Genomic DNA, 17,314 nt, shown 5'->3' with positions numbered 1-17,314 from the left:
TGTGGTTTGAACCAGCATGGCTTAAAAAAAAAAAGAATTTTTTTTAAATCAAAAGAAATTTAAAAACCATTTTAAATTTCCATGCACTCAGTGTTTCCCTGTTCTTTCCACACCCCCAATACTGAGACTTGAACTCATAGCCTCTTGCTGTTCCTTAGCTTTTATGGTCAAGGCTGATTCCCTACCACTTGAACCACACCTCCACTTCCAGCTTTCTTGCGCTGGGTAGAGATAAGAGTTTCATGGTCCCCTCCCCCCCCAGACTGACTTCAAACCTTGGTCCTTACATCTCAGCCTCTTGAGTGGCTAGGAGTACAGGTTTGAACAACCAGTGTCCAGCCTTCCTTATTTTTCATTTTGTAAAACTCTGCATATCCCCACTAGGGAAGGGAGAAGTTCCAACAAACTGACATTCACTATGCTACACATTTATGGAGTGAAGACTGTTAGAAAGGGTTTAGTTGACACACCTGAGGGACAGCGGGAGGAATGACATTGATTGAGAGACACTGTATCCCTAAGTTATATTTTGTGTTTTGTTTTGTTTTTGTTGCCAGTCCTGGGGCTTGAACTCAGGGCCTGAGCACTGTCCCTGGCTTCTTTCTGCTCAAGGCTAGCACTCTACCACTAGAGCCACAGTACCACTTCCGGCTTTTTTCTATATATGTGGTGCTGAGGAATTGAACCCAGGGCTTCATGTATACAAGGCAAGCACTTTACCACTAGGCCATATTCCCAGCCCCCCTAAGTTATATTTTGAATTGAAACTCCTTTGTACTACTTAAAGATAATAATGATTATAAATTCTCTAAAAAAAAAAATCTGTTTCCCTTCAAAGCAAATGGTACCCCAAAAGTCAGATCAAGATGAATGTGCTTAACGGAAGGGTAAGTGAGAAGATTAGATCTGTTGAAAGGTGGCATCTTTAGTGGAAGCTGGCTGCAGTGATGGGAAAATAAATCGAGCAGCCACAGAACAGTCTGGAGGCTTTTCCTCCTCAGGACTGGACCTGTGGACCCCAACGGTCTATCGCCTGTTTCCTCTAACATTCCTCCATTCTACGCCATCTTGAGAAGGGCTGATGCAAGCTGTCTAACCGCAGCCAGGGGCCGCCCTGCCCTGCCCAACTCCCCCCTTCACAATGCAGGTGGGAGCCCCACATGGGCGGCGGGGTCACCGTGCACCCCGGTGGGAGCGGAGAGCTGGGAGCCCGGCGGAAGATCCGGACCGGGCCTCGTGTGGCGCGAGCAGCCCCGAGTCCGGGCCAGTGGTCTCTCCTGCTAGCCCCTCCTCCGCCCAGGCACGTCACTTCCGGGCCGTTTTCCCCCCTTTGCATCAGAATTACACAGGATGAAAGGAAAGGCCATGAGTAAAAGTAAGGGACTGCTTTTCATAGATAATCTTTGTGTCCTCCAAGCGTCTAGCCTCTTTTCCTGAGCCTCATCTTGCTGCCTCTTCCTCTCCGCATGCACGGCACAGAGAGCCCTAGATCTTAATTCCTTGTCTAGAAAACTAGCACAGCTCCGAGGCAAGGAGTTGATAATGGGTGATGCCAGCCACAGCCTCAGAGCTGGAAAACAAAGACGTTCCAGGAGATTGTTCTGGTAAGGCTGGAAATGAGGCAGCAGCCTTGCCGAGGAGAAGTACACGGGCCATGGCGCCGAGATCAAGCAGGAGACCAGCCGCACTGACACCCGGGGAAGGGAGGTGGTGGCTGGTGGCGGAGCCATGACCGGTGGACTGGGTTGCCTCTCCAGTGGCTTGGAAAGGAGCTGTTCATGACAAGGGGTTGGGTGAGACCTCCACAGAGACCAGTGACGGCCTGTTCATAATTCTAGAAGATTCTATGGGGCCTGGTTTGCAATCACTTCCTAGAGAAGGCTGGTGACTAGTAGACAGGGGATGCTACCCCTTCATGTCTCCAGGGCTGAAATGATTCCACAAAGTAAGAACCCTTCTTGGTGTGCCTGTAGGGGAACAGCAGGGGAAAGACAGGGGATCTGCTAGGAACTCCACAACCCCAACTGCCGGAGTTGAGAACATTCTAGCTTCAAAGTTCTTGGTAGTATTTTGGTGGCTTTGTTTGGTATTGCTTAGGGGTTCCTAGCCTATAGCTTTCTAGGCTTTTTATTTTTTTAAAGGCATGACACACATAAAGAAGTCATGGACGTTAGATCTAAACTGACAACACATATTAAAACATATGTGGGGGCATATGCATATATAACCAAACATATGAACGAAAGCATGCTATTCACTGGCGGATTCCCATGGCGTAAGTCCTCTGAACAACTAACTTACAGTTTAACAAGATGAATACCAGGAAGCTGGAATGTCTGTTTTGGGGGAGGTGGGGGGGGGGCAGAGGAATGGAGAGAGGAAGGGCAGGTGAGTGCTGTCGTAACTTTCCATGTCCACGTGTGGAACTGGAGCCAAGTTACCTGAAGGGATGGGGGGAGACTGATGGGAGGGGTAGCGTTTAAAAAGATAATTAAGAAAGATTAGCTTGCCACGCGGGGCAGAGGGCAGCAGCCCCTCACCGCTAGGCTGGGGAAGCTCCAGTGAGCCCCGCCCCCAGCCCCGCCCCCAGCCCACCCACAGCGCAAAGCATCTCGGGACCCGGCTCCAGGAGGTTGGACAGCCTGTCAAGGTTTAATGGGTGGCAGATGACGCTGGGAATTAAAAGAAGTCAGAATGGTTTCCATGGCAGATTAGCAAGAACTCCCACATCGTTCTACCCACACAAGCAGGAAACGATGGAGATATTATTAAGAAACTGGCTCTATTAGGCCACCGGCTACAAGAAAGATGTATTTTTCTTTTCTTTTCTTTTTTTTGGTGTCAGTCCTGGGGCTCGAACTCAGGGCCAAGGCGCTGTTCCTGACCTTTTAAGCTTGAGGACATCGCTCTTTCGCTTGACCCACAGCTCCACGTTCGTAGGATGGCTTCTCATCCCATGTGTTCTTGTTGGGCTCGCCTCTTCCCAGTGGCCGCTGGAAGTAGCCCACAGGAAGGACGCCCTGGACTTACTGGGCTTCCAGAGTAGCTCGGAGGCCTTTCTAAACGTGATGGTGGGTGGTAAGTCGGCTCGCGAGAGGGGAGGAGGGTGCTGTGTTAGGCCAAAGGCGGCACTTGGGTACCCATGAAGACGCCCTCACCGGAGGCTGTGTCTGACTGCCAGGGCCAAGGACTGGAAGGAGTGTCACTAGATCCACACACCCAGTACCCATCAAAGCAGGCTCGGCACCAAAGGTACCTTCACCTGACTAGCATTGAGGGGCCACGGAGAACTCCGCGCCTCTCAAATAGAGAGCCGGGGCAGGGTTGTGGAAAGCACAGAATGCACAAGTTTCCCCAGTTGGAAGTGGACTCTGACTTCATGTTGCCTTTTTTAAGGCTCCCCAATCTGTTTCCTTCTCTCTTCATACTTCCTGCTCCATTCAGATCACAAAGGTGCCTTGGTGCCTTGCACTTCCCTCTTATGGGTGGTGCTATCATTAATCCACACACTCACCAGACCCTGCACGTATGAAGCCTTTCTCCTACCAGTATAGTGGCCCATTGTTTAGTGACTGCTTCCTCCTCAGCTTCTAGGCTGCACGCGGTAGAGCTACGTTTGTCATAGCCACTGTTACACCTGAGGATTTTACACAATCCCTTGTACACAGTAAGCGCTTAAATAATTGTCCAATAAATAACAATAGCTAGCAGACGTGTCAGGCACTGGGTTACGTGTGTGACCGCTCACGTTCACAAACGCTACAGGGGGGTAGAATGGGAGCCCTATCTTAGGGCGAAAAGCATCAAGCTTTCAGAAAGCCAAGGGACTTGCCAAGGAGTGGGGCAAGACCGGAAGCCAGGTCACCTCTACCGGTTCCAAAGCCACTGCCACTACAACTCTGGCACGCCCACTCGGGACAGGGGCACGCACTGCGCGTGCTGGGCCAGCAGACGCAAGGCCGCTGCCACCCCCAGCTGTGCCCCACGCCTGGCAATGCCAAGGAGTGATCCAGACAGAACAGGTGTTCTCTGTTAGTAAAAAGACGGCCAAACATGAGAACTGGGCAGAGGCAAAGGGGCAGAGGGCGCCCGGCAACCTACCGGCATAGTGGTAATTTGCTAAAGGATGGCATTTTAACCTGACTGGTTTCTGCAGCAGCAGCATTTCCAGAGTAGCCTGTGGATGCAGAGGAGAGAAAAGGTGAGAGTCAGTCATCGGTGCGCATGTCCTTGGGAGACTAGCTACAGTCAGGGGTTAAAGGGTTAGTCTACAGAGCCCAGGCCCGGGGGTACCGGGAAGGAAACCAGTGGGAGATAACCTTCACTGGGGTTTCCTTCCTGTTCAGTACCAACAAGACTTGTCATTCTGACACCTGCTCCAGCCCAGGCCCGAAGCCCCTTGGCCCTGATGTAGAAGGCACTGGTGTCAGAAATGGGCGGGACTTCCTGAGTGGAGGGCGACTCCTCTGGGTCTCAGGAAGGAGCAGAGACTGGTACAGTTTTACAGGAAAGCCCGTGTCTCATTAGCCTTGGGAATGAATGGCATATTTGTGGGAAGTAAACTACAGGGTGGGTGTCCTTCCAGGAAGCCTCAGCCAGGTAAACCTCTCCCAATCTGCCTCCTTGGTTGTCTCAGCTTGTTGTTTTGGTGCCAATCCTGGGTCTTGAGCTCAGGGCCTAGCTGCTGTCCCTGAGCTTTGTGCTCAAGGCCAACACGCTCACACTTAAGCCCTAGCTCTACTTTCAGCTTTTTTGATAGTTAATTGGAGATAAGAGTCTGCTTGGGTTGGCTTCAAATTTCATTCCTCAAATGAGGAAGGTTTAGTAGGTTAGTAGTTTGATTCCTCAGCACCACTTAAACAGAAAAGGCTGGAAGTGGCGCTATGGCTCAAGTGGCAGAGTGCTAGCCTTGAGCAAAAAGAAGCCAGGGACAGTGCTCAGGCCCTGAGTCCAAGCCCCAGGACTGGCAAAAAAACAAAGAAATGGTGTAGGCAGAGTGGAGCAGTGGGTGGTTTACAGAAGAGGAAGATTGACAAGCAAACAACTCTTGTTTATATGTATGTATAATATATAATATATACACACATAGATACATATACCTTTATTGATTGATTGATTGATTGTCCTGGGAACTGCCCCTGAACTCTTCAGCTCAAGGCTAGCGCTCTATCACTTGGAGCCACAGAACCACTTCTGGTTTTCTGGTGGTTCACTGGAGATAAGTCTCACAGGCTTTCCTGTCTGGGCCGGCTTTGAACCGCAATCTTCAGATCTCAGCCTCCTGAGTAGCTAAGATTACAGGTACTTGGATTTTTTCTTTGCAGAAGACTAGCTTTCTACCACTTAAACCACACCTTCACTCGCTCTTTGATAGTTGATTGGAGATAAGAGTCTCATGGACTTTTCTACCGTAGCTGGCATTGAACTGCGATCCTCAGATCTCAGCCTCTTAAGAAGGTAGCATGACAGGCACAAGCCATGGGCCAAGCTCAAGGCTTCCTTTTCTAGATTTCTTACCATCACATCACCTTTGGCCTCGAAGAGAGAGTGCAAAGCAAGTTCAGAATTGGTCCCGCCACCCGGCACTGCACTTGAACAGCACAAATTCAGAAGACTCTCCACTGTGGACAAGAGATTGTATCAGAGAGAGCTTTGTGTCACCACGAAACACACCAGGAAACCGGACCCCGCAGTCCCTGGGGACAGCCAGCATGGCTGCCTAGCTCCTCCCCTGTGCCAGTACCTCATTGGTGGAGGTCCTGGTTTCCCATGGTTCCCAGGGGCAGCCAGCATGGCCGCCTAGCTCCTCCCCTGTGCCAGTACCTCGTTGGTGGAGGTCCTGGTTTTCCAGCTCTGGCCAAGGCTTCCACACCAGCGTGGCCTTGTGTGTGTCCTGGGCGAGGGAAGAGGTGTCCCGCAGTTCAGGGATCTCAGCTTGGAATCTCAAGCCAATGTTGATCCGTCTTGAAGGATAAGAAACAAAGAAGTGTGGTCATTAATTTGATGGGTTCGGCTGAAGGGATCTATCAAGAACTTTTGCCTGGGGCTGGGAATGTGGCCTAGTGGTAGAGTGCTTGCCTAGCATGCATGAGGCCCTGGGATCCATTCCTCAGTACCACATACACAGAAAAAGCCAGAAGTGGTGCTGTGGCTCAAGTGGTGGAGCGCTAGCCTTGAGCAAAAAGAAGGAGAGGGCTCACGCCCTGAGCAAAAAGGAAAGAAAAGCAAGAGAGAAAAGGAAAGAGAGCAGGGACTCGTGTTGAGCCAGATTATATGGGCAAAAGAAGGAGGTATGGCCAGGTGGATTGTAGGTGACCCCAGAGGAGGAGGTAACAGCCTCCAGGTGTGCCAGTGACCTAGGTAACTCAGATACTGGGCATAGACTTAAACAGGTGGGGCATCTGCATGGAGCCCTCCCGGGGGTGGATCTTACAGAAAGGCTAACTTGATACAAATCACCAAGCAACAAAATGGCATAAGAAATCAGTTACACCAGCTATCCATCCGTTCATCCATCTGGCACTATGTTAGCCTCTTCTTTGTGCTTATCTAGAAAAGAACCACTTTTCTCTTCCATAATGCATAACATGCTCTTAGCTGTAACCTGCAACGGTTTCATTGCCTGTCCTCAACTGAGATGCAAAATATTAAATGGGGAATTCTAGAATTAAAATGACTCAGAAACGTGAAATTGCCTTCCATTCTGAGTAGTACGATGAACTCTTGGGCTACGGGGCAGTGGCCTGCTTGGGCTGGAAGGTTCCTTTGTTCCAGTGTCCACACTGTACGCGCCACCCACCTCGGGGCACTCCATAGCTACGCCATCAGACAGACCATGCAGGAACTGCAGGCTAGCCTACTGGGCATGTCAGGCCTCTGTGGGAGGTCTTGGAGCACAGGTAAGGTGGGGCTCTATTGTACACCCACCGCTCACACGAAGTTCAAGCACATGACTAGCCTGTCTGGATGAAAGGACAAGAATTGGCCAGAAGAGGGCTGGGGGAAGCAAGGACATTCAGAAAGCCTCAGTGTCACTGGAGATGAAAAGCAGGTGGGTCCAGCAGGCTGGCCTGCGGGGCCAAGACAGGGAGGCTTGGTGCCCAGAATTCAGGCTTTCACCCTTGTACTATGAATTTAGTCTTTGGCAAAGACCTTGAAATAGTGGCAACAGCACTCAAGAAATAACCAAGAGTCTAAGTTTCTCCAGCTTCTTTCTCTTTGTGCTGGTCCTGGGGCTTGAGTCCGGGGCCTGGGCGCAGTCCCTGAGCGTTTTTGATCAAGGCTAGCCTCTCTTTCACTAGAGCCACAGCTTCACTTCCCACTTTCTGGTGGTTCATCAGACATAAGAGCCTCAGGGAATTTCCTGCCCTCGCTGGCTCCAAACCACGATCCTTAGATCTCAGCCTCTTGAAGAGTCAGGATTACAGGTGTGTGCTACTGGCACTTGGCAGTTTCTCCGAATGCTCTGTGGCTACCGACTACTTGAATACTGACTTCTCAAAGCTCCTGATCTCTTTTCTCAGCTGAGCTTCTATTCTAAAGAACAATCGACTTTTGCTTACGGTTCCACATCCACAGTCTGCTCTCCAGGGCCTGGGGTGATGGTCACACCACTGCCATCAATGCTGTCTGAAACACAAAGAACAGAGGTCAGTAGCCAATAGGGTCAGCTAAACCCACATGAGCCACTCACAAGGCCACTGGCAGCCCCCACAGAGCGGGTGGAGGGGGGGCTAAGTGGCTGAGCACTACCCATTTATTTCACACAGGTTGAGGAGCACCTCTATCGGGCTTACGTATTCAAAGGCAATTATTCTTGCTCCATGAAAGTATTCTGGTTGTATCTTATGATTTGATCTTTTCTTTCTCTTTCTACCTTTTTTTTTGGGGGGGGGGGTCGGGGGTTGAACTTGGGGCCTGGGTGCTGTCCCTGAGCTCTTTTTGCTCAAGGCTCTACCACTTTGAGCCACAGCGTTTTCTGGTGGCTAACTGGAGAGAGGAGTCTCACAGACTTTCCTGGCCAGGCTGGCTTTGAACTGTGATCCTCAGAGCTCAGCCTTATGAGTAGCTAGGATGACAGGCGTGAGTCACGAGCACGCGGTATCCATCTTCCTTTCTTTCTCTCCTTTTCTCTTTCTTTCCTTCTTTCTCCCTCTCTTTCTTCTACTTTGAGATAGGGGTTTTGCTACATCCCCTGGCTGGTCTCAAACTCTAGATCCTCCCATCCTTAGTCTCCCAAGTCGCCAGGACGACGGCATGGTGCTACCTCATGGGCCTTTTTGCATGCTTTTAAAAAAATACAGCGTGCTATTTAAAAACCAAACCAGGTGTGAGTGCGCTCGCATGTAATACATGATCCACGGCCACGGCCACGGCCCGGACCCCCTTCCCAGCCACTCCCTGGGAGGCGAAGGCCGCGCACTGACCGCAGGGCCTATCCTCACTGTTGTGGGGGGGGGGTGGGGTCACCGGGAGCCCCCCCCCCCGGCCCTGCACCCGGGGCTCGGACTCACTGGAGCGGCAGAGCAGCACGCGCGGGGTGGGCGTGAGCGGCGTGAGCGGCAGCGGCGGGTGGGCGCCCGCGTGGCCGGCGAGGCCGGCGTGGCCCGCGGCCAGCACGCTGCTGAAGAGCCCGGAGCCCTGGCGCGCGGGGCTGAGCATGGGCGGCGGCGTGTAGGGCGGCGGCTCGCGGCCCGGCTCGGCCGGCAGGGCGTCCCCCGGCGCCCGCGGGGAGCGCAGCTGGCTCTGGAACAGCGTGGCGCCCGACGGCGCGGGCGGCGGCGGGATGAACAGCGGCTCGGGGCGGTGGCGGAACCGCTTCTTGTCCGGGGGCGGCGCGCGGGGGCTCCTCGGCCTTGACGGCGCCGGGCGGGGGCTTCCGGGCGGGGTCCTGCGGGAGGGGGGCGGGGGTCACTGGGGGGGGGCCCTCCGGACGCCCCACTTCCGGGGCCGACCGCGGGCCACGGCAGGGGGGGGCCCAAACCGGGGACTCCAGGAGGACCCGGGGAAGGAAGAGCTGGACGCCACATCCAGGGCCCTGTCCACGGGCCCAGCCCCACACGGGCCTCCCTCCTCCTGCTGGCCTGGCCTGCTGCTGAGTGCTCCTCCCCCCCCCCTCCTCCTCCCCCCCCCCCCCCCTGCCCGGGCCTCTATCTGCTATGGCCACCTGGCCCAGCAGAGGAAGCTCGGGCTGACGGGAAACTCTGCCCACACGGACACAGACACAAGTCGGTGAACAGATGCCGTGGATCGACACGCTGGGCACACACCACAGCCACACAGAACCAGCGTCAGTCCAGAGAAGAGGGGGCCTGGCACGGGGTGGGGGAGGCGCCGGAGGCCAGGGCGGCTCCCACCCAGGGCGGCTCCCACGGCGGGCGGCAAGGCTGGCGATGGTCCCGGGACACAGGGCCTGCCACCGTGGGACCCTCAGCTTTGAGCGGCACCTCCACGGAGCATGGCAAGCTCGACCTGAGCCACCTGCTTTTTGTCTTTTTTTGTTGGTCATGGGGCTTGAACTCTGGGCCTGGGTGCTGTCTCTGAGCTCTTCAGCCTCAAAGCTAGCGCTCTACCCATTGAGCCACAGCGCTACTTCTGGTTTTCTGAGTGGTTTATTGGAGATAAGAGCCACATGGACTTTTCTGCCCCAGCTGGCTTTGAACCTTGATCCTCAGATCTCAGCCTCCTGAGTAGCTAGGATGACAGGAGTGAGCCCCCGCTGCCCGGCTCCAAACTGCTTTTTTTTTTGGCCAGTCCTGGGCCTTGGACTCAGGGCCTGAGCACTGTCCCTGGCTTCTTCCCGCTCAAGGCTAGCACTCTGCCACTTGAGCCACAGCGCCGCTTCTGGCCATTTTCTGTATATGTGGTGCTGGGGAATCGAACCTAGGGCCTCGTGTATCCGAGGCAGGCACTCTTGCCACTAGGCTATATCCCCAGCCCCTCCAAACTGCTTTTGATTCACTGGAGATCAGAGTCTCATGGACTTTCCTGGCCTCAGATGACAATCCTCAGGTCACAGCCTCCTGAGAAGCTATAATGATGAGTTACTGGTGCCCAGCTGGGCTGTCCTTCTCCCCTTCTGTCTTGTTACTCCAGCTCCATACCAGGAACTCTAAATCAGAGCCTTCAGGAAAGGCTCTGAATGACCTGGGCCAGAGAAACCACTCAGAATGGGGCTTGGAACCGCCAGTGCCCGGCTCTAGATTTCTTCCTTATCTTCCTTACATCCATCCTGCACGACTGAACCCTCAAGCCTCTCGCGTTCCCAGTAGTCATCTATTCTCTTAGGGACAAAGAGGACCTCACGCACTATTCTGAGGACAAGAACAGGTCTGACAGAGCTAGCCTCCAGTCACAAATTCCCCAGGGCGGGAAGAGGGAGAGAGGAGAGAAGGGATTTGAGAAACAGAAGGAGAATGGACCAGTGACAAGCACCAATCACTTTGCCTTCCTGAGATTGGGGATGGCGTGCTGTCATTGGAATGATTAGCAACGTTGAACGGATTACCTTCTCCATACTTGAATAACTGCTAGGACTGTAGCGCTGACAGTCCGCTCACTTAGCATCTCTCTTTAAACCTGGCGACATTCCGAGAATGGAGCCCATGGCTCGGGTGAATGGGCAAATGGCAGATGGCCACAGGGGCTCATCTCCAAGAGGGAGGCCCAGCCACGTCCTAACCGTCCCCATCTCCACGGAAAGCAAAGCGATGTCCCCAGCCCGGGTGGGGGGTGGGGTGGGGGGGGCAGAGCAGCAACTCACAGCGGGAGCGCAGGGGGCAGCCCCCGGGGGGGAGCGGGGCGGCGACAGTGCCATCCTCACGAGCACGGGCATCTGGTCGTCGGCCGTCGAGCTGGCTGGCTTGTCTCTGGCAGAGGGGGTGGCAGCGCCGCCGGTGGTGAAGCCCTGCGGGCTGGGCTTGGGTGGGAGAAGCTTGACAGGGACAGACACGGGCATGACGATGGGCGTGAGGCTTTCGGCCTCGGGAGCGAGCGGCGGCGGTGGCGGAGGCGGAGGCGGCTGGACCTTCTCTCCTTCCTCCTACGCAGACAATAGAGGCTTTGATCCCGGCCTGGAGCTGACAGCAGCTCTCCCTCAACAGTGCTAGGACCCAGGGCACGGGTGACACACAAGCAAGGCTGGGCGCCATCCGCCCGCGGCTCCAGGAGGAGCAAGGCCTTGCTGGCCCCCAAGGTCAGGTTCTCTCTCACAACACGTTGATATGCCATCACTGCATACTAACATAGCAAAAAATTGGAGACGGGTTTTGCACTGCTTATCAAGAACATGGCTCGGACTTGCCTGCAGTCAGAATAAAAATGTGTGCTCTTATACAAGCGTCTTGAAACCCTCTTGGCCTGAGTTGATTATGACTGAGGCTAAGGAGACCATGCTGAACATTAGAATCTGCTATGGGTGTTGTTTTGGGTGATCGAGTCTTGCTGTGTAGCCCAGAATGGCCTCAGACAGGCAATCCTCCAGCCTTAGCCGCCGGAGTGCTGGGATTTATGGGCACCACCACCATCCCTGCCATACAACGTGCTAATTAAGAAAAAAAATGAAAGTCATAGTTCTTTTAGCTGGTATGGTCAGGACATAGAGAGATCTAGGTGGCCCAAAACTTTAATAGAGAATGAATCCCATGAAATCAACATTAGTCAAAGGATTCTGGGGGCTGGGAATGTAGCCTAGTGGTAGAGTGCTCGCCTCGTATACATGAGGCCCTGGGTTGGATTCTTCAGCACCCCACAGGTAGAAAAGGCCAGAGGTGGCGCTGTGGATCAAGTGGTAGAGTGCTAGCCTTGAGCAAAAAGAAGCCAGGGACAGCAGCCAGGGACAGTGCCCAGGTCCTGAGTTCAAGCCCAGGACTGGCAAAAAAAAGCACCCCAAAACAAAACAAAGGATTCTGGGAAAATGCTTTGCTCAAACTGAGAAATGTATAGATTATTTGTCACCCAGAAAATCCAGAAGGTATTTTAGGATCTTTGGATGTTAGAGCTAAACACCACTGCACTGAAGCTGAAAATGCTGACTGGGGGCCTGATGGCTAGCAGTGAGCACTGATATTGAGAGTGTGTGTGTGTGTGTGTGTGTGTGTGTGTGTGTGTGTGGTGTGTGGTGTGCACGTTGGTACTGGGGCTTGAACTCAGGGCCTGGGCACTGTCTCTGAGAGTTTTTGCTCAAGTCAGGCCATTCTACCACTTTAAGCCACATCTGTACTTCCAGTTTTCTGATGGTTCAGTAGAGATAAAGAATGTCATGGACTTCCCTGCCCAGGCTGGCTTCGAACCATGATCCTCCGATCTCAGCCTCCTGAGCAGCTAGGGATTACAGGCGTGAGCCACTAGCACCCAGCTCTGGCTGCTAGTTTTTGGAGGCCCAAGTGGCCATACTGTTGGGTGCTTCAAAGCAGCACAAATTCAAAGTCACACTGCACACTTTCGTGTTTTCTTTTGTTGCCTTCTCCGGCAGGCGGAGGCTGGAGTTCCCTAGAAGGATCTCTAGCAGTGTCCTTTCCGGAAACGCCAGGGAGATGGGAGCTGAGGGACCCAGCCGGCTGCTGGCGTCCAAACTCAGGCCCTGTGACGTGGGGCCACGGGGGGGGGGGAGGGGGCTCCCATCCCTCTGTCTGACACAGTGTGTGGGGGCAGCGAAGCAAAGCAAGCACACGGACTGGAAGAGCGGGGCCTGGCTTCGGCTCACCTGTTTGAGGCTCGGGGAGGCCCGCATTCCTCCGTGGGAGCGCATGTGGCCGTTGAGGGCGGGGAGGCTCTTGAACTCCTTCAGGCAGATGGAGCAGGTCAGCTTGGTCTTGGCATCAAACGCCTCTCCAAACACTCCTTTGGGCTGGCCACTGCCCAGGGGGAGGGCCACAGGGAGGGAGGGAGAGCACACACAGGTGAGGGAAGGGGCAACGGCCACGGACCACCCCACCCCACGCTCGTCCTCCCTCCTCCAGTGCTTCTCTGGCTATGTCCCTTCACACCTTCTAGAAAACGAAGCCCAATGTGCAGGTGGAAGTGAGACCCCGGGAGGGGGGGACGGGGACATGGTCCCAGCACTAGAATGCCAGCCTACCGTGTACAAAGCCCCGCGTTCAAATCGAAATACTTTCAGTGACACCACAGTAGCAAACGCCAGGCTCAGAGGGGAGGAAGGGCTTTTGTTTGGTGCTGGTACTGGGCTTGGACTCAGAGCATCCGGCTTCCCTTGGGCTTTTCTGTCTTGCTCAAGGATGGGGCTCTACTCACTTATTTGAGCCACAGCTCCACTCCCAGCTTTTGGATGATTAATTGGAGATAAGAGTCTCCTGGACTTTTCTACCTGGACCTGCTTGGAACCGAGGCATTCCGACCTGAGCCTTTTGAGGAGCAAGGATCACAGGTACAAACCAGCAGGGCCTCGCTGGGAAGGGCGTTCTTAAAGCCAGACAACAGCCAGCAGACATCTTTCTTCCCCCCACAGTTGCAGGCTCCGGGTTCAGTCCCGAAGCCGAGCTCTGTGCCTGGCACACAGTAAGTGCTCAATCAATGCTCACTGACTGACCACGGGAAGAACATGGCCTTTGGAGTCCATTTCCCGACGACACCCCACTTGACGTATAAACTGAAGATCCCGAGCCTCCCGCTTGTTGTTTCTAAAATGAGGGCCGTCATGCGGCCTCTCTGACTTATTTTACTACACACGGTCACAGAGTGTGGTAGACGTTCCCCAACACAACTGCAGCTCTGACCCAGGAAAGCCCTCCTACCTGGACTCCGGGGACCCCGCCTGGGCTCTCCCATCAGGCAGGTGCATCTAACGGGGACACGGAAGGAAACAAGAAAGGAAACACACGTGTGAAGAGGGAGAACCAATCTCCAGTGGCAAGAACCCTGGGGTTGACCCTTCTAGAACGTTCCTGCTCATAATGATCTTGCTCATGTCTGTTCGTCTAGGCCTCATTTCTTTTTTCTTTTTTGCCAGTCCTGGGCTTGGACTCAGGGCCTGAGCACTGTCCCTGGCTTCTTCGCTTTGCTCAAGGCTAGCATTCTGCCACTTGAGCCACAGCGCCACTTCTGGCCATTTTCTGTATATGTGGTGCTGGGGAATTGAACCCAGGGCCTCATGTATACGAGGCAAGCACTCTTGCCACTAGGCCATATCCCCAGCCCACTTTCAGCCTTTTCTGTTTATGTGGTGCTGAGGAATCAAACCCAGGGCTTCATGTATACAAGGCAAGCACTCTACCACTAGGCCATATTCCCAGCCCACTGGGCTCAAACTCTTTTGGTCAGTTGTGGCATTTGAACTCAGGGCCTAGCTGCTGTCTCCGAGCTTTTCAGCTCAAGGCTAGCACTCACTCTACTACTTGAGCCACAGTGTCACTTCTGGCCTTTTTTGTGTATGTGGTGCTGAGGAATCGAACCTAGGGCTTCATGCATGGTAGGCAAGCGCTCTTCCGCTGAGCCACCTTCCCAAAACATGGGTTTTGATACTCACACCAGGCTCTGCCTTATTTCTGGGTGGGAGCCCAGGCAAAAACAAAGTGGAGGAGCAAGTTCACCCTTGACCTTCAACAACCTCCATTGGAGATTTCTCTCCACTCAATTAGTTCCTCCCTTCTAAAGTCCTTGTCATCAAATAAATGCAGCAGTGGGAATATGCCAAGGCAGGAACAGTTCCCCCCCACCACACACACAGTAGGCTCTTTTATGGTCAAAATACTTTGGAAGAACTAATCAATGATTAATAACTATAGTGGGCACTAGTGGCTCAAGAGGCTGAGACCTGAGGGTCCCAGTTTGAAGCCAACCTGGACAGGAAGGTCTGGAATTCTTATCTCCAGGAAACTACCAGAAAAGCTGGGAGTGAAGCTGTGGCTGAATGGTCAAGCTCTACCCTTGAGCAAAAAAAAGCTCAGAGGCAGAGCCCAGGCCCTGAGTTCAAGCCCCAGAACTGGCATTATAAAAAAGGGGGGTGGGGGCCTGGGAATGTGGCTTAGTGGTGGAGTGCTTGCCTAGCATGCATGAAGCCCTGGGTTTGATTCCTCAGTACCCCATAAACAGAAAAAGCCAGAAGTGGCGCTGTGGTTCAAGTGGTAGGATGCTAGCCTTGAGCAAAAGGAAGACAGGAACAGTGCTCAGGCCCTGAGTTCAAGCCCCAGGACTGGCAAAGAAAGAAAGAAAAAGATTAATAACCACAGCCCCCGAGGCTCAATCTGGCCTGTAGACATATTTAATTTGATAGACCTAAAAAAGTCTGCTTTCATCTGAGAACCCGAGCTCTGTACCTGATGATTTTGTTCACTGGCTAGCCCTCCACCAACTGCACACTTCCCCCTACCCCTTGCTAGAGTGTTTTTCTACAACTCTGAATGACACAGGGTGCTTGCTTTCCAATCTTACTTAGCCTCTACCACTCCTTATCGTCTCCTATCCTGCCAGACCATTTTATTTTTGCCAGGTTTTCATGTCCACAACTGGACGCAGCACCCTGTTTGGAAGAGTCACGCTGCACACTGCTGGATCATAGGAGATCCTGCAGTGGGAAAACACTGTTTGCTTTTTTTTTTTTGGCCAGTCCTGGGGCTTGGACTCAGGGCCTGAGCACTGTCCCTGGCTTCTTCTTGCTCAGGGCTAGCACTCTGCCACTTGAGCCACAGCGCCACTTCTGGCCGTTTTCTGTATATGTGGTGCTGGGGAATCGAACCTAGGGCCTCATGTATACGAGGCAAGCTCTCTACCCACTAGGCCATATCCCCAGCCCTGTCTGCTTTTTTTTTTTTTTTTTTTTTTTTTTAATCATCGTTGGTGCCTATACTGGTGCTTGAACTAAAAGCTCAAGGCTAGGGTTCTACCACTTGAGCTACAGCTCCACTTCCAACTTTAGGGGTGCTTCATAGGAGTCTCACAGGTTTTCCTGTCTGGGCTGGCTTCAAATTATGCTCTCAGCTAGGACGACAGGCGCCGAGTGCCTGTGCCTGTCTCCAAATATACGTAGAGAAGCCCTCGCTTCTCCAGTGGCGTCTGCTCATGCCCTGCACACCATGCTTTGGGAGATTCTGTCCTAAGAATGCTACAGGAGGATCGACTCCACATCGCACAGCATTTTGGCCCCCTCTCCTTCGTGAGATCGCGAGCGCTGCGGATAAAGGCCGCCATCACAAGCAAAGGCCTGCCGCAGGGCCGGGCCCACCTGTCCTACCCACGCTGGACGAGGGGCCTGTCGGGTACCTGGGGCCACAGGGCGCTGGGCGACGGCTGCTGAGGCGCAGGCCCCATGTTGTTGAGGTGGACCCCCCCGGGGGACAGCAGGGGCCGATGGGGGAGCGCGCTGCTGACCCGACTCAGGTCCGAGCTCGCCGGGTCTCCCATTCCTGTCTCCGGGGGCCCCAGGTCCCCGTGGGAACTCAGCAGGGCTGGGGTCTGCCGATCGATGCAATAGGCCTTCAGCTGCCCGTCCTCCCGCGGCGGCGGCGGCGGCGGCGGCTGGGGCTGGGGCGGGTGGCTGTGCTGGTAGAGCGGGTGGCTGTAGGGCTGCTGGGGCTCCTGGTAGTAGTACTGAGGCACGGAGCCCAGCTGGATCAGCTGGACCGCATGCGCCTGCTCGGGGCTGTACTGATGAGGGTCTCTGTGGTAGGACGGGGGCTGCAGGTGCACCGGCGGCGGCGGCTGCTCCTGCAAGTGCTGCTGCATCCGGGCTGGGGTTGGTAATACTGAGGTATCTGCATGGGGCCCTGCCGCGGGGGCAGGGGCAGCGGCGTCTGCTGCGGAGGCGGAGGCTGGGGAGGGCGGGTCTGGGGCGGCTGCTGGGGCGGCTGCTGCATTTCCTGCATGGAGACCCGCTGCTGCGCGGCGTGCTGCTGGGGGAAGTACTGGGGCTGCTGCACCGGGGGCAGGTGCTGGGCCAGCACCTGCGGGGCCTGCAGCGGCGCGGCGGGCACCGGCTGCTGGTAGTCGTAGTACAGGTGCCCTTGGGCGGCGTGCTGCCCCACCTGCAGAGCCGGCTTGGACAGCCCGGCGGGGAAGCCGGGGTGGGGCTGCTGGCCCGCCTGCGGGTAGCGGGAGGGGAGGGCGGAGGTGGGGGGCTCCAGGGGCTTCTGGGACAGCAGCTGGCGGAGGGCACTGTCGGGCGCCCCGTCCATCACCGCCGACTGCGTGTGCAGCACCTGCGCCATGTTGTTGACCTGAATCCGCAGGTTCTGGTTGGCAAACACCTGGGTGAAGGAATCCAGCTTGTGTAAGACGCCGCTGGTGAGCTTCTGGGTCCGGATCTCACTGGCCTGGGAGTAGGTGTATTGGTAGGCGTCGGTGGGCTCCACCTGGGCCGGTG

At 54.7% G+C, this 17,314-nt stretch overlaps 1 protein-coding gene across 1 annotated transcript in view; it reads right to left on the bottom strand.

The window, feature by feature from the left end:
- The window catches only part of Trerf1 (transcriptional regulating factor 1), a 148,338-nt gene that overhangs the window by 21,386 nt on the left and 109,638 nt on the right, over window positions 1-17,314 (bottom strand). The window contains 11 exon segments of the mRNA XM_048347764.1: window positions 4,102-4,177; window positions 5,518-5,621; window positions 5,824-5,963; window positions 7,563-7,629; window positions 8,514-8,829; window positions 8,831-8,890; window positions 10,763-11,041; window positions 12,704-12,854; window positions 13,752-13,798; window positions 16,216-16,677; window positions 16,680-17,314. Coding sequence (XP_048203721.1) covers window positions 4,102-4,177; window positions 5,518-5,621; window positions 5,824-5,963; window positions 7,563-7,629; window positions 8,514-8,829; window positions 8,831-8,890; window positions 10,763-11,041; window positions 12,704-12,854; window positions 13,752-13,798; window positions 16,216-16,677; window positions 16,680-17,314 — 2,337 coding nt within the window.

This window comes from Perognathus longimembris, chromosome 6 (genome assembly GCF_023159225.1).
Source record: "Perognathus longimembris pacificus isolate PPM17 chromosome 6, ASM2315922v1, whole genome shotgun sequence".
NCBI lineage: Eukaryota > Metazoa > Chordata > Mammalia > Rodentia > Heteromyidae > Perognathus > Perognathus longimembris.
This window is presented reverse-complemented; position numbering and strand designations above follow the sequence as displayed.